This window comes from Sinocyclocheilus grahami, unplaced genomic scaffold, assembly GCF_001515645.1.
Source record: "Sinocyclocheilus grahami isolate Dianchi unplaced genomic scaffold, SAMN03320097.WGS_v1.1 scaffold408.1, whole genome shotgun sequence".
NCBI lineage: Eukaryota > Metazoa > Chordata > Actinopteri > Cypriniformes > Cyprinidae > Sinocyclocheilus > Sinocyclocheilus grahami.
In genome coordinates this window covers 198,268-215,825 of record NW_015505587.1, presented here as the reverse complement: position 1 = coordinate 215,825, position 17,558 = coordinate 198,268, and the positions used below count along the sequence as shown (strand labels likewise).

The window sequence follows — 17,558 nt, the reverse complement described above, 5'->3', positions numbered from 1 at the left end:
CTCGAGGAACTAGGGTTACATACGTAACCTGAGGCGTTTCCTGTTCCTGTCCTGATTAATTAAATTAATTTGTCCCAGGTGTTTCCCATGATGTTTCATTGCTCCCAGGTGTGTCTCGTCATCCCCTCCTCCTGTGTGTATAAATAGTGTTCCCTGTGTGTGCTACAGCGTCTTGTATTGAATGTGACTGTCTATGTCTACCTGTATAGTGTGAGTGTTCCTTGTGTTAATTAAACCCCTTTGGATTAATGTACTCTTCGTTCCTTGCTCCTGACTCCGCTCAGTAGTGGCCCCGTGACAACTTTTACACTGTTGCCACGGATTGTAATGCAAGTTAGCGGTTCTAAATTCACATTAAACCACAGCTTCATGGGTCTTTTGTAGGGATGCACCGATACCACTTTTTACAGTACTCGCCCGATACCGATATTTTTATTTTTTTGTACTTGCCGATAGCGAGTACCGATACCAATATTTTTATTGCATTTGTAAATTTTTAAAATATTGGGTACAGAAACCAAAAGAGTATGTATAATGTTAGTTGGTTAACTTCATTTATCAAATAGATAGTCAAACCAAAATGTATTCAGACACCTTCAACATTTCTCACATTATTAGTTTATTCGCTATAGTTTAGAAAATGTAATAAAATATGACAAGAACTCAGATTTAAACTGTGTCAGAACAAATTCAGCTTGATAATGTTAGATAAACTTTGATAGAAAGGTATGTAATGGATTACAATCAACCAAAAATTAGACAGCTGTTAGTATGACAGTATTTACACAACTATCAATACTTAGTCGGGCAGCCCTTAGCCTTAATGACAGCCTGTAGTCTCCTGGGCGTACTGTCATCCAGCTTCATGCAAACCTCAACTTCAATGTTTTTTTCCAGACTCGGTCTGAATAATTTTTGATTCCAAATTTGTATCAATTTTACTGGTAGTCCACTGTATGAAGAATTTTTGGATACAATTTGTCACAGTTTACTTTATTTTGCTATCCTCACTTACATAAATGAACTATAGTGTCCTACACCCACTAGTAAAAAAATATCAAAAATTCTATCTGGTCTCTGAATACTTTTTGGTTTGACTGTATATCCTTCAGTTATTTTCACACTTAATTATGCCCATTAAAATGTAACGTTTTAGTGCTGTAATCACGCGCTTTGCTGTAATAATGCAGAGAACCACTCATTATAAATCTCCTAACTGTGATATTTTCAGAAATAGATGATTTAGTTTTAATCCAAATGATGCGTGTGCTAAGTGAGTGAACATCAAAAATCACACAATAGAAGTACGCTCTCTCTCTCTCTCTCTCTCTCTGTCTCTCTGTCTCTCTCTCCCTACCGTTAAGTAACTTGTGCATTGTTTTACTTACTTGTTTTTGACATATCCGACCGAAATACAAACTTTCCAGTGATGTCAGTGAGAAAGGTATATTCACTCGACAAGCTCTTGGCTAGTAATACAGTGCTGCCATCTACTTCTTGATCACACAAAGTGGTCAATACTAGCAATAAAAGACAACCATAATACTTGTCACTTTACAAACAAATGTTTCTCATCTGTAAAGTGCCTGTAGCAGCATACAATATAAAGAATATGAGTCTGTGTTGTTGTCAGCTGTGTGTTGTCAGTCCTTGCTAAAGTAAAATTATTTTCACATACAGTACCATAGAAATCTGCATGACATCAGCCATGTGATGTAATAATAGCATACAGAGATTCTCGATAAGATTATTCTCATCAGATTTGTGAAAAGGTGAAACAGGGAGTATGTGAGAGAGAAGAGATCAAAAGGTTATTCACTGTACCGAATGTTATTGAAATGATTTTCCCAGGGACTTAATCTCCCTTCATAACACTTGAACTTGGACATGTAATCTGGGAGAGGGATAGAAAAAGACAAAGAGAGAGAGTCAGAGAGATAAGAGAGAATAAACTTGTGCTGTTTAAAATAATGATATTTATAGAGTACTGGGACATTTTTTATGTTTAAGAACAATGGTGAATTGTTTATCCTTTAAAAATTGTTCATTGTGTTCTTTCTCACATCCAGCTTCTTTCATTAAAATATTCCTGGGTCAGATGGGTCATATAGGTTAAGCTATTAACCTTGTTGTTACGTAATCAAAAGTTGAATGTTGTGTAACCTTTGAGCTGATTTGCATAGATTTCGATAGTTTCCTGTTAACTGCACCCTAGCATAAGCCAGGCACTGGCGCTCTGGCTCTCTGCCAGCAATTATTCTAGAATGTCCCGTATCACATTGACCTTGGCCCCGTATCTCACACCTCTGAATGATGCACATGCTGGAGAGGATCAAGGGTGTTTGAGTAGCTCTCAGCTCTCATAAGCAGCATGGGAGATTTCACCAGACATGTCCAACATGAGGAACAGAAAGACAAGGAAAGAGAAAGTGAGAGAGAGTCTGTTATTATACATGAAGTTCACTGAAATTGTTGATAATGCTTAAAAAACATTTTTCCCCCAACATCAAGGTTCTAAGTCTACATTTAAATTCAATTTAGTCCAAAAATCTGAGACCACTTTTGAAAATTTAGTAGACTTTTTTCATTAAAAATTATATTATTAGCATAACAGTTTGAAAAAAAAAAAGAGTTCAGTTGAAAAATTTAATTTGTTGTATCTTCACATGATTTATTTCAAAATGTGCTTATTGTTTGGTATAAGTAGTGCAAATCCCAAAATGTGACATACATTTTTTGACATGTTTTAAATGCTTTTTTGTTATAATTACACTATTAGGTTTACATTTTAATTTTAAATCAATTTAGTATTTTTATTTGCAGTTCATTTAAACTAATAGGAGGTCAAAAAAGACCTCCACACAGTGGTCAAAGTGTAAAAAAAAAATTCAGGGGGGATGTAGTAGTCAATTTCTTTGGTGGTAACTAATTTTACACAATGATTACAAAATTTGTCTCATTTTTAAACAGATTTTTATTTAATGATAAATTGGCTTTATTAAATGAACTATTTATAAGCTGTTTTCCTTCTGGGGCCTGAAAGGGAGGAATTTTGGTCAGTATTGATAATTAAACGACATTTTTCTAAATGTGATTTTGTGCTGGCACCTTGGCTGGTTTAGGCTTGGCATAGAGAAATAAATTTGACAACAAAACCACCAGTAGGTGGCAGAAAGTCTGTTTTGATAAATGATTTAGTGAATCATTCAAATAAAATGATTCGTCCAAAACTTCTGATTCAATCAGAAACTAAACAAGAAGGGAGTCCAACTAATAACCGCTGAATCACTGGCTCACTCTATTCGTTCAAAAACAGATTCATTCAAGGAACGAAACACCGTGTTGCTCTGCACTGTTGTATAAAATGAATAGCGTTCTAATATTCAGCAAAGTACATTGCTTGTGCGATGAATATAAAAACTCATAGGTATTTTTTCTTTCATTGCTTGAATTATAAGGGCATTCTAACTGCCTTCTAGATTCATAGCGCAGTCGGTGACACTCGATAATGTCAGCTCTCCTATCGTCTCTCAGTCCCTCACAGTCACACACAATAACGTTATGTCAGGGGAATGTCTTTCAATTCTAATCAAGGAAAAATCATACCTTCTGTTGTCTTCTTTTTAAAGAACTTCAAAAGTTGCTGCTTGAACCATTTTGTGCGAAAAATTACGAAAACTTGCTTCCGCTTGTGCGCAGCTCTGATTGGCCAATCACTGTTATTTAGTTCGTAAATGGTCATACATAGAGAATTTGAGAATTGTAACATTTAATTTGCATGATAAGTTTTACATAATACACAACATTAATAATCTAAAGGGGATGGTAATGGGGGATGGTGGTTTTACAGAGGGAATGCTTTTTGTCTTTTTTTTTTTCAACTAGGGAGATGCCATCCCCCGCGTCCCCCTCAATTGGAGTCCTGCCTCCACACAGAAAATTAAAGAGTTTAAAGAGTTTTAAAGAGTATTATTATGCTAAGGTTACTTTAGAAACAAATTTTTGGTGGTTGCACATCATTGTCACTCCATTAATTGTGAACAATACAAATTTATGTGCAATTAAAAAAATAATATCTGTTCCAAGTGAACTTTTTCTAAAAGGAGCACCCTTTCATTATTCATATTAGTCTTTATTTAGTGAGATAACTTTAACAAGAAGCATAAAATGGTGGTAACTAATGTCAAAGTAAAATCATAATAGTGGCATGCTAAAAAGAAAACCTGAGGAATTAAAGCCAAAACCATGAGTGTAGCTAGCTGATGCAGATAATTTTATTAGAGAACATGAATGGCTCTCCGTCAGTGGTGTATTTTCAGCAGCATTGATTTAATCAATAGGTTTAGTGCTCTAATGAGATCTATCATCTAAAACAGAACATTCACACACACACACACACACACACACACACACATCTCTAGGTTATAGTATAGTGTGTAGAGGTTAGAGTCAGAGGTCAAAGGCTGGTGGTGAAATAAATAAGATGTGACTCGCACAAACACTCTCCAAATAGTGAACTACACACGGCACGGAAAAATATTTTTTTGCTTAAAAATAACTTGTGAGACATGTATTTAACTTGCAGTGTTATATTCAAAGCCAAAGCCAAGGTGGCTTTTCAAATATATATGTCACGAATCCTGTGCCTGCCCTTCTGTTCACTCACCACCAGAGATCACCGGCTCATTATGATGGACTCTTGCACCACACTACTATTGCACTTCACACCGGACTGCATTTCCCATCATCCATTGCACTGATTACACACACAGATGCAACCAATCAAACACCCTACATAAGCCATGAACTTCCTCTTTCTCAATGCCGAGTATTGTTTGCGATTATCGCCACGTCAGTGATAGCAACGTTTCCGAGTCATTTGTCTAGTTCCTAGCTCTAGTCTAGTCACGTCTAGTTTTGTGCCTGATTGCCTGTTTCCTGATCTCCTGCCTGTCTTGGATTCTTCTTTTGCCTAGCTCTCTGGACATTGTTTGCTGATCTCAGACCCACACTAGCCTTTGGATTACTCTTCGTCTTGCCTCTTCTATTATTGTTTGCTGTGTATCGACCCATGCCTGTTTCATGACCATGCATTTTAAATAAAAGCATGCAGATGGATCTGCACGTCTCATGTCTCTGTCGCCTCGTAACAGAATACTCGGCCTGACAAGGATCCAGCGGCTTCACCAAGGAACATTGGCCAGGTATGATTGCAGCGATTTTGCAACTAGCGCTCAAGCAGGGCACACGATCACTCGAGGGTTACATTGTGGAATATTTGGCTTTGGCAAATGGCTCAGAATTACCGGACTGTATGTTAATAGACTTTTTCTGTGATGGTCTTAACCAGCCTTTAAAGTCAAGAGTGATTCAGGAGAGTCCTCGTTCATCACTGAGTAGTTTTTTGGATTATGTTTTGTGGACTGTTGGTTCAGCGTTCACTGTGGGTTTCGCGGAGGAACGCGACACCACACTCACTCGTGTAAAGGCGGCCATACTAGAGCACGCTCACAAAATGGCGGCGTCAGCGGAGCCCGTTCGCAAAAAGGCAGCCACAACAACATCCCATCATGTCACCTGTGTCAAGTCAGGCCACCGCTGATCTTCATGAGTCAAGTCACGTCACAGATGATCTTCATGAGCCAAGTCACATAACCGCTGATCTTCATGAGTCAAGTCAAGTCACAGCTGATCTTCTAGAGTCAAGTCACAGCTGATCTTCTTGAGTCAAGTCAAGTCACAGCTGATCTTCCTGAGTCAAGTCAAGTCCCAGCTGATCTTCCTGAGTCAAGTCACATCTCAGCCGATCATCCAGAGTCTCGTCACGTCTCAGCCGATCGTCCAGAGTCTCATCACGTCCCAGCTGATCGTCCAGAGTCTCGTCACGTCACATCTCAGCTGATCTTCTAGAGTCTCGTCACGTCTCAGCTGAGCTTCTAGAGTCTCATCACGTCTCAGCTGATCTTCTAGAGTCTCGTCACGTCTCAGCTGATCTTCTAGAGTCACGTCACGTGTCAGCTGTACGTCCAGAGTCACGTCACATCACAGCTGATCATCCAGAGTCTTGTCACGTCCTGTCTGTTGCACCCAGATCGTCAAGGTCAGTCCATCGGTATCCCAGTCTGGTATCTAGTGTGAGGGATGCACCACTGGTGTCTGCATGCGCAGCTGGTATCCCCAAACCCACTCACTCTAGCCCTCCTGTTCCTGAACTGATTCCCCTCTCTGAAGTGCTTCCCATGATGGGGATCGCTTTTTGGTGTGTTTGGGCTGCATACACCAACACAGAACCTCCCAAGGTGGCGACGTCCACTATGGTGTCTCCAGAGGTGGCAGCTGATGCTGCAGAACCTCCTGAGGTAGTGGTGCTCGCTGCTGTGTTCCCCGAAGTGATGGTGCCCGCTGCAGTTTCTCCAGCGGTGGCGGCATATGCTGCAGAACCTCCCGAGGCGGCGGTGCTCGCTTCAGCTCCTTGCATGGTGGTGGCGCTGCCCAGCAATGCACTCTCAGCCTGTCGTGTCACAGTCAAGGAGACCATTACTGAACTCTCCTTGTTTTCTGATGTTACTGCTGTAGAACCTCCAGAGGTGGCGACAATCGCTGCAGAACCTCCAGAGGTGTCAGTGGTTTTCACTTATCGGCTCTCGTCCTGTCCTGTTCCGGCCAAGGAGGCCATCTATGAACTCTGTCACGAATCTTGTGCCTGCCCTTCCGTTCACTCACCACCAGAGATCACCGACTCATTATGATGGGCTCTTGCACCACACTACTATTGCACTTCACACCGGACTACATTTCCCATCATCCATTGCACTGATTACACACACAGCTGCAACCAATCAAACACCCTACATAAGCCATGGACTTCCTCTTTCTCACTGCCGAGTATTGTTTGCACTTATCGCCACGTCAGTGATCGCAACGTTACGGAGCCATTTCCGAGTTTTGTCTAGTTCCTAGCTCTAGTCTAGTCACGTCTAGTTTTGTGCCTGATTGCCTGTTTCCTGATCTCCTGCCTGTCTTGGATTCTTCTTTTCCCTAGCTCTCTGGACATTGTTTGCTGATCTCAGACCCACACTAGCCTTTGGATTACTCTTTGTTTTGCCTCTTCTATTACTGTTTGCTGTGTATCGACCCATGCCTGTTTCATGACCACGCCTTTAAATAAAAGCATGCAGATGGATCCGCACGTCTCACGTCTCTGTCGCCCCGTAACAATATGAGGGTCGCCCCGTAAAAATATATATATATATATATATATATATATATATATACTTTTTTTTTTAGGAAGACTAATCTTTTACATAATATTTTATCTTTTGCAGCCGATTTCTGCTGACTGGAAGGGCAAATAAAGAAGACACAGGATGATCTATGCACTTCATTAACTGTCAGCATAGGTAATTATAAATTTTTTATTTATGAATCTATAAAATAAAAAAGCTTGTTTGAATTTTGAAATTGGAATTATTTTTTATTATAATCAGACATAATCAGCATGTTTGCAATGCAGATTTCATGTCACAAAGATTCACAAAGTTTTATCTTGTCTTTAAATTTCATATTAACTTTCATAACATGTTTTCTCTCTAGGAGTTAACAGAGACTGTGATGTCCTCAACGCAAAAACCGCAGATTCAAATAATAAGGAATGTGACAGGGGCCTGACAAACTATTCTTGAGTTGTATTTGCCATGGAAATATTCTACCACAAATTTCAAGGCCAGCAGATATTTAAAGATGAAACCTTGTGCACCTCTCACTTTAAAAATTTTCTTTCTCCATGCTCACATTTCTTGATTCTCTTTTGAGTGTTATATTTTCCCATTTCATCCTTGGATATGTTCCTGTGCAAGTGGTCTTTTCATGACTAGACAGCTTTTTTTAAAGATTCTCTTTTCTATCACGTTTATTAAGCCTCAAACTACAGGTTTCTCAAAGGAGGTATATAAAAAGGTAACACCACTTATCAGGTCTGAACGTTTGGTTCCCCAATCATTTAATTTTTTTAATCTGTGATGTTAAAGATCTGTGCTTCAGCTTACACTTGTCTGACCTAATGTTCATTTTTAGGCGACATTTCACCAATTGCATGTGTTTTGTTGATGACCAAACTGCACTTGGACTCTGAGGAAGATCTCAAAGCATCGCCAAGCTTTTTAAAGCTTTTGGAGAGATCAAAGTGAATCAACAGGTCATAATTTATCTCACTCTGAACCTCTTACTATTGTAATGTGTGCACTTTCCTTGTCAAATTTTGAATAATAATTCAGTTATAGAACTTCAATTAAAATGTCCCTTTCTTTTGGAGAAATGAGCTCTTGCTGTGAGGCTGGAAAATATGTTGAAAGCAGACTGGAGATGGAAACATGACTGTGGCAGAATGTCACTTTTGACTGTTTGAATTGTTTTGATGTCTAATATGAAATGGACTTGTTCTGTGTTCCAGAGTTATATTTGCTCAATATTGAAGACAAAGAGGTCATATTTGTTAGGAAATGTTGACCAGTTTTCTTATTAATTGCATGTCTCTCTTGTGTCTTTAAACATCTCACAATTTAAATAGGGAAATGTGAAGAGGTCCTAAAGGGAAAGCTTGGTCTGTATATGCATGCTGTTATTTTCATTCATTTCATAATTTATTACACAAATATGTTTTAGACAATTTAATGCATGTCAAACTGTTCTTTTCCGTTTCCCTCTATATGTTCTAAAGCTTAAGACTGAGGCTTGTTTATGTTTTTCCTTCACGTTCTATAAGTTCATCCTTCTGCTCTGCCTGAGCTTTTGCCTTGTTTGTTTGTGCCTTTTAGTTGCTCACTTTCTTATGAATTTGCTATACGTTAAGCATAGACCTAAAGCAGCACCGTTTTCCTCTGTCTGGTCACTGCCCACCACCTAACCTAAGCAAAACTATTGCTAAAACTGAAAAACTGCATTGAAACTGGATTCTTTATTCACTGCATGCATCTAACAACTTTGAAACTTTGCGTTCAGTAAAATCATCCAGACAGTTACCTATAGTGGACATACCACTCAAGTAGTGACTCTTTGATGATGTCAGAGATGATTTCAAATGCGATTGTGTTCCGTCTCTGGGCAATGATTGGCTGCCGGGATCTGAATGACAATAAGGACTCTTTCAGGCCATAAGCCTCACTGTGGAATACAATTTACAACTCATATTTTGGATATATATTGCTGCATCCATATTTTTAATCCACTTTGACCCTGGATTTATCTGGCAAACTACTGAACGCTTAATTTCTCCCAGACTTTTTGTAGTCGGCCTGTGGTTGCCAATAATGGGAGCTGCTCGGGTGAAGCGGCGTTTCAGTGCAGTTGTGGACACCCCTCCGGACAAGGAGGAAATCATGAGGCTGGCGCAGAGTGATGATGCCACTTCCTCCCAGTCAGGCACACTTCCTTCACCCAACTGCAATGGCAAAGGGCTCAACCTTCACGATAGCAATGGAGGAAGGAGCGGAGAGAGGGATGAGGATGATGATGATGCGGAGGATGACGATGATGAAGAAGGGGGAGGGAGGAGGGGAGGAGGAGGAGGGTGTGGCTCGGCGCTTGGGGGGGAGTCTGGGGCAGAAGTGAGGTGGGAGAGGAGCAAGAGAAAGTCCTCGTCTTCCCTCTCGCCTTCATTGCCCCACGAACGCCGCGGCCAGTCCCGCCGGCCCCGAAGGCGCTTTGTAGGCAAGGACGGGCGCTGCAACGTCACCTTCGTCAACATGAGCGAAAGGGGCCAGCGCTACCTCACCGACCTCTTCACCACCTGCGTGGACATCCGCTGGCGCTGGATGCTCGTGGTGTTCACCCTCTCCTTCTTGCTCTCCTGGCTTCTCTTTGGTTTCATGTTCTGGCTCATCGCCGCCGCTCACGGGGATCTGGCACCCCCGGCATCATCTTCCTCTTCTCCTTCATCTGTTTCCTCCTCTCTGGCTCCTCTGGAACCAGTAGAGGATTCCAGCCGGGTGGAGACGGTGGCAGAGACGGTGGCAGAGACGGAGGAACGCTGCTTTCAGCAGGTGAACAGTTTCATGGCGGCGTTCCTCTTTTCTCTGGAGACGCAGACGTCTATAGGATATGGCTTCCGGAGCGTTACCGAGGCCTGCCCCCTGGCGGTGCTGGCTGTCGTGTTGCAGTGCATTGTGGGCTGCATCATCGACGCTTTCATCATCGGGGCAGTAATGGCTAAGATCGCCAAGCCCAAGAAGCGCAATGAGACACTGGTGTTCTCGGATGTGGCCGTGGTGGCCATGAGGGACGGGAAACTCTGCATGATGTGGCGAGTGGGAAACTTGCGAAAGAGCCACCTGGTGGAGGCCCATGTGCGAGCACAGCTACTGAAGGTCAGTGAGATGGTGTGTTTGTCTAGTTTTTTTTTTTTGACCTGTCAATCAATTTATTCAAAAATAGAATAAACATGCAGTTCACAGTTTACATACAGTGACTTGTGTAAACTTTACCTTTTACATAGTCAAATACCTATTCTACGATGAGCATGTAATGAAGAAAAAAACATTTAAAAGTGTCAAATTCATGAAAAGACAATCTCATTAAGTAGTTTGTCATAATCTTTTATTATTATTTATTAGAAAAGAAACCAAATTGGTTATCTGGAAATGTATAAGTCATGTAGTCCAACCAGCATGTAGAAAAAAAAACAATATTTATATGTCAAAGAGACCCCAATAGACCCTCATAACTGTGTGTTAAGGTCACTACGTTTCTAAAAAAATATGAGATAAGTTGATGTTTTATTGATAAGGCTATAGGTTATTTTAGGTTGGACACTGTCCCCTCCATATAGGACAAGAACTAATTCCAACCACAATTTTAAAGTCAATTTTACAGTGGATGTTGATTTTACTTTGAGATAAGAATGATTGGAAAGAGTGAATGAGAGAGAATGAGCAGGGGTGAAGCCAGCAAATATAACTGTACCTTGGTGGTACAGTGATTGTAATACAATAGTATTTTAATATAAATGACCACTATACTCATTCACTATGCTATTTACTTTACAATCCAAGGTATTTCAAAGAATATCATTACATTGCCATAGTAGACATGGCATTAACATGGTACTTTTTTGTTTGTGAAAGTACATTTGGGGTTTATTTATTTATTTACTGAAAAGAATGAATGCTTTTATTCAGCAAGGATGCATTCAATTGACCAAAATAGTCAGTAAATACATTTATAATGTTACTATTTCAAAATACTAAATATCTTTATTTCAAATAAATGCTGTGTTTTGAACTTTTTATTCATCAAAAAATCCTGAAAACGGATCAGTTTTCACAAAAATATTAAGTAGCACAACTGTTTTCAACATTGACAATAATAAGAAATTATTGTTATTAATTATTATTTCTTAAGCAACAAATCAGTATACTAGAATGATTTCTGAAGGATCATGTGACACTGAAGACTGGAGTAATGATGCTGAAAATTCAGCTTTGATCACAGAAACAAATTACATTTCAAAATATATTAAAATAGAAAACCATTTATTTTAAGTTGTAATAATATTTCACAATATTACTGTTTTTACTGTATCACATGCAGTCTGAGTGAACATAAGAGACATCTTTCAATACTTTATAAAATCTTACCGACCCCAAACTTTTGAAGGGTGGTGTAAAAAGAAAATACCGTGCATAAAGGCAGAATACATGGCAAGATGAGAGAGAGAGCGAATGAAAGAGAAAAGGAACGAGAGAGATTGACATCTGGACAGTTGGTGTGGTTAATGAGGGCTTGTGTTGTTCACAATAAATCCCGGAGGTTTATAAGATTTGCAGAGGGGATTAATTTTACCAGAGCAAACCATTGTCTCACTTATCTGCCCTGTATATGTGTGTGTGTGCGCATGCGTGTGCGTATGACTTAATTAAAGTGAAGTGAAGTGACGTGTGGCCAAGTATGGTGTCCCATACTCGGAATTTGTGCTCTGCATTTAACCCATCCAAGTGCACACACACAGCAGTGAACACACACACCGTGAACACACACTCGGAACAGTGGGCAGTCAATGCCGCGGCACCCGGGGAGCAGTTGGAGGTTCAGTGCCTTGCTCAAGGGTCTCACCTCAGTCGTGTTATTGAAGGTGGAGAGAGTGCTGGATATTCACTCCCCCCCACCTACAATTCATCACCATACTTGGCCACATGTCACTTCACTTAAAAGCTTACCTGGCTTACAGGCCTGCACAGTGCGACATAGACGAAAAAATCGGTCTGTGAGATGAATAAATTTACATTTACATATAAAAAATATATATATATATTTAGTAGTGCACATGTGATTCAGTTTTGCAAAGTGTGTGAGCCTTTTTACAAATAAGTTGTCAAACAAAGAGAACATTTAATTACATGTTTTTAGTCCAAATTCCCTTAATAACATCAGTCGAATTTTTTAAATAACTTTTTTAAATAACTTAATGCTATTATAGTATTCTATACAGTGATAGATGCGGGAATGTACACTTTTTTGTTGTTTTTTGTTTTTTTTGGTACACTCTGTTATTACAATATTTCTTACTTTGTTTAATGTTTTTATATAGTAAATATAAGAACATAAATGTCCTGTTTAAGTGATGAACTGCAATACTTGTGATTGTTTTCAGGAATGATAACATGTTTTTGAGCTACAATTGTGTGGCCTGTGCTACAAATCTTTCAACCTCTGTAGCACCAGTGCAAATATGCAAAAAAAGTTAACATACCGCCCTGCCTTACATGCTCATTCCACTAAATGCAGCTTTGAAGCCCTTGTTATACAGTTGTGGTCAAAATTTTACATACACTTTGCAGTAGCAAAATGTTAATTATTTGACCAAACTAAGAGGGATCATACAAAATGCATGTTATTTTTTATTTAGTACTGACCTGAATTTCACATAAAAGACGTTTACATGTAGTCCCCAAGAGAAAATAATTGTTGAATTTATAAAAATGACCCTGTTCAGAAGTTTACATACGCTTGATTCATAATACTGTGTTGTTACCTGGATGATCCACAGCTGTTATTTTTATTATTATTATTATTGTTTTTTTTTGTGATAGTTGTTCATGAGTCCCTTGTAGGTCCTGAAGAGTTAAACTGCCTGCTGTTCTTCAGAAAAATCCTGCAGGTCCCACAAATGCTTTGTTTTGTTTTTTTTCAGCATCTTTTGTGTATTTGAACCCTTTCCAACAATGACTGTATGATTTTGAGATCCATCTTTTCACAACTTCAGTACAACTGAGGGACTCATACGCAACTATTACAAAAGTTTCAAATGCTCATTGATGCTCCAGAAGGAAAAGCCCCCCCCCCCCGAATCATGGGAGCATCATGATCTCTATTTTAAACAAAAGAGAACATACATTTTCAATTTATCCAGAATCGTGCAGCTGTAGTTGGTCATTTACTCGTGACAGGGGCGGGGGTCTTTTTCTTAGGGGCTAAGTCCCTTATCTCTTCTGACCCTAGCAACACCCCTGTCATATCCACATGCAATAATGTGCTGTTTCTAACACGTCCTGATGATTTGAGGTCAGATGGTCAGTTGTTTGAACATAATAAATTCTTATATTTCATAGAGTATGTTATTGACTAAGTTGACTGGAATAATATAGATGACTGTAAACAGTATTCACACACATACAATCATAAAAACATTGTTCTTTTCTGTGAATTTACAGATATGGAAAACAATAGAATGTAATTACATTGCGTATCTTCTTTAATAATACTGTCCTCACCAGGTGCTATATATGCACAAAGTTTTTAGCAATTTATAAACAATGAAAGTGAAAATCTTGTGTGATGCATCACAATTATAGTCAGTCAGAATAATGATTTAACAATGTTTTAGAAGAGGAAAAAATAGTTTATGCAAATGCAAATGTACGCTAAAGAGTTTTTTGAGAACTGTGAATTAAATATTTTTTTGTGTGCAAATTTTCATATTTTATGTCTTTGATATATTTAAATACATATTTATAACTTTTTAAAGTTTATTATGTTACAGTTTGACACATTTTTTTGTCAGCTAAAACGTTTTCATTGACAAAAATTGTGCTATTTCAGTTCAAATAAAATGGACTACAGTTAATAAATATTAAATGACAGTTCATAAAAATGACTGATCAGTGAATGCTTTTGACCTTTCCTGCAGCCACGGGTGACCCCTGAGGGTGAGTTCCTGTCATTGGACAATGCAGACCTAAACGTCGGCTTTGACACAGGAACAGATCGCATCTTTTTGGTGTCACCTGTGACAATTGTGCACGAAATTAATGAGGAGAGCCCCTTCTTTGAAGCGGACAAACGTACACTAGAGGGAGACAAAGAGATGGAGGTGGTGGTGATTCTGGAGGGCATGGTGGAGGCCACTGCCATGACAACCCAACGCCGATCTTCATACCTGGCCTCTGAGATCCTCTGGGGTCACCGCTTTGAACCTGTGCTCGTTGAAAGGAAGAACTGCTACCAGGTGAGACAACGAGAATAAAGAAATGGAGGGTGGAGAGTGATGGAGTTGAAAGGAGTAAAGGGATTATTGAATGAAAATGCAGTGCTTGTAAATGTAGAAGTACCAGATGGGACTCAATACTGTGTTTGTAAAGCAGCATTGCATTGATATTCCTCAAATATTCTGGTTAGCATTCGTTCTAAACCCCCAACACTAAATATTTGACTTATACAAATAATTCAGCCCCATTTTACTTAACAGAATCCTGTCCAATTTTTTTAAAAAATATTTGTAAGTTTTATTTAAAAAAAAAAATTATTTCATAAAATTTTTTTCAAAATCTTCTATTGTCTTGCACTAATAGAATGATCGCCTAAACCAACAGCAAATATGTTTGCATATTCAGTTGTGACTGTGTTTTTCTTACAGTGTTGCCAGATTTATATTAAAATTACCAGAAAGAAGCAACGCAATTAAATTGGCCACACTTAATTTATATAACAGGAACACAAATTTGCTGTTTTAAAGAATTTATGAAGAGCAGTGTTCGACCTCCTTGGTCCATAAATGAAGGATTTATTTTATGAAAGTTATTAAATATGATAAAATCAACCCAATCTATCTAATGGTTTATCTGTAAGGCCTGTAAAACCTTTAACCTTTTTTTTAATCAGGGCATTGTCATGTTAACATTTAAAGACAGTTTTGACACATTTTCCTTTTCTAGTTAAACATGACATCTTTTGGGGCTATGGATTTCTTTGGATTTCAACTAATTTGAATTCTACTTTAATTTAAATTGCAATTCTGTTTTTACCTCAATTTAAATTCATTGGAACTGATTTGGAATTTAAACTTAATTGGAATTTAAAAGGCATTCTTAATTCTGAATCTTGATCATTTCTGAATAAATATGAGCTATCGATACCAAAAAGATGGTGTTGTGAATGTTGATTCTCAAAATTCACAAAAAGCAGCTCTCATGCTTCATTTCGTTTGTGTAGAACCAAAACCCGAAAACTACTCTACTATTAATGAACAATGTTCTTTTCCTGACTTGCAAGGTTTTTCCTCTAGAAATGTAAATCTAGTTATACTCTGTACTTGTCATGTGTCCTCCCCACCTCTAGGTGGATTACTCGTACTTCAACAGGACTTATGAGGTCTCGGACACGCCCACCTGCAGTGCCAAAGAGTTAGACGAGAAAAAGTACATCCTGGGCTCCCGTTCCTCCTTCTGTTACGAGAACGAGGTGGCTCTGCAGCTCTCCTCTGTCCCTCCCTGCCCTGACCAGTTCTCTCCATCCCCCTGTTCTTCCCCCTCTCCCTCAGCCTCTTTTGTTCGGCCCACACCACCATCTCGACAAGACTCCTGCAGTGAGCACCCACACCCACACATACACTGAGCCATGCGGCTGAGACGAAAGGGCACGGGGGAAAGCAGCGGTCAAAGAAAGAAAGGGAGATAGATAGAGAAAGAAAGGGAAAGGGTCAGGATGGAGGGAGGAGTTGGAACCGGGGGTAGGGAGAGAGAGAGAGAACCAGCAAATGGACAAAAGCTGGAAAGACAGACTTGGACAGGGGACCAAGGCAAAGAGGACCATAAAGGCACAGTTTAGGACTGATTAATGACAATAGGTCATGCTTAAGATGGGCTGAGAAAAGACAGAATGCACAAAAGATGGAGAATAGAGAAGGGAAAGGGGCCTCTCACCGCCTGGGAGAAAAGAACGAAAGGGCAATATAGTGGGGTGAATTCACTAAACGGTTGCGCCAGTGCAGTATTTCTGCACGCATCTTATTTGCTAACCCATTGGCTAATTCCCTTGATCTTTTGACATAATATGAGAGGTCATTGTACTATAAAAACATCCTGTACGTTTCAGAACTCAAAACTTTCTCATTAGTCTAAAAACAGCTTACTAAAGCCAAAATTAAAGCCAAACTGCCAAAAATGACAGGTTGTGGAATGTGCCACTTTATGACGTAATAGTGTGGCTAAACCCCGCCTCCGCAGAAGATCAACGCCTGCTTCTACATCACTGCCTGTTTAGCCCCGCCCACCAATTCGCATCTGTAGTGTACATAATGAGAGAGGCAAACGCAGGTCTACGCAGAAACCAAGCGATAAAGATGCTCCAAAGACAGCAAGACGCTGTGCAGATCAGGAAGAACTTGATCCTTTGTTCACAGATTCATAGCACAATTCGACGCAGGATTTTTAGAAAGATAGAAACTAAAAGACGATGCTGTGTGACTATATTGAATCCGACAGTAATGTCGCACCACACAAGTGTGAGTAACTGTTTTAATTACATGGTCACTATTGCTTTGTTATTACAGATCGTTTGATATGTACTTTTAACCTAAAACACACCATCTATGAAGGATGTAGGCTGTCAAACATACACAACTGTTGGCCAATCTAGCAGTGGGCGTTTACTTCCAAGTCTACAATCCGCCACACTTATTCAAACAGAGGGTCAAAACAGGACAGAAAATAGCCTATTACTTCTACATTATGATGTTTTTTGATGTACAAATCATTGATAACGTTATATGTGGACCTCAGAGAACAATATACATGATAAAAAAGGCAGTTTATGACCCCTTTAAAGGTATTAGGGATGTATTTTACGGTATGTTGTAGAATAGTGTGAAAATATCTCAAGCTTGTGTTATTACAGATATTTATTCAAAAACCCATTCGAAAAACTCACTGACTTGAGGACAACGGAACCAGAAGTTCAAAAATGCTAACTAGTTTTGGGGGTTTTAGGACTCATTCTGCTGGCACTCCATACACTTATCGTATAGAGCAAAGTTTCACAAGACCAACCACTTCACGGCTGCTATCGAACACCAAGAATTTTTGTAAAGGCCAAACCATGACTTTGCTGATTATCTTGGACGTTTCAACATTCTCCTATTCACTGTAATACAAGTGGACATCTCTGATCCAATCTTAACTGGTCTAGCAGTGTACCGTATTGAAGTGTACTCACTGATGCTTCATTCATTTTTAGCGAATATCCCCCCAAAAGTCGGAGCTTTGTAGAGAAAGAGCTTTCAGATAGGGTCA

General features: G+C 39.3%; 1 protein-coding gene across 6 annotated transcripts in view; it reads left to right on the top strand.

The window, feature by feature from the left end:
* LOC107550821 (inward rectifier potassium channel 2-like) overlaps positions 1-16,729 on the top strand; it is a 33,831-nt gene extending 17,102 nt beyond the window's left edge. The window contains exons 2-7 of one of the 6 annotated variants that reach the window (XM_016232200.1): positions 7,326-7,400; positions 7,594-8,194; positions 8,567-8,599; positions 9,275-10,361; positions 14,180-14,497; positions 15,607-16,729. In XM_016232200.1, the coding sequence (XP_016087686.1) occupies positions 9,306-10,361; positions 14,180-14,497; positions 15,607-15,882 (1,650 nt within the window). In that variant the 5' untranslated portion in view covers positions 7,326-7,400; positions 7,594-8,194; positions 8,567-8,599; positions 9,275-9,305 and the 3' untranslated portion in view covers positions 15,883-16,729. Of the gene's footprint in view, positions 1-7,325; positions 7,401-7,593; positions 10,362-14,179; positions 14,498-15,606 lie in introns of all 6 variants that reach the window. The other 5 variants (XM_016232202.1, XM_016232198.1, XM_016232203.1 and 2 more) reach the window with 5 other exon arrangements.
* The last annotated feature ends 829 nt before the right edge of the window (positions 16,730-17,558 follow it).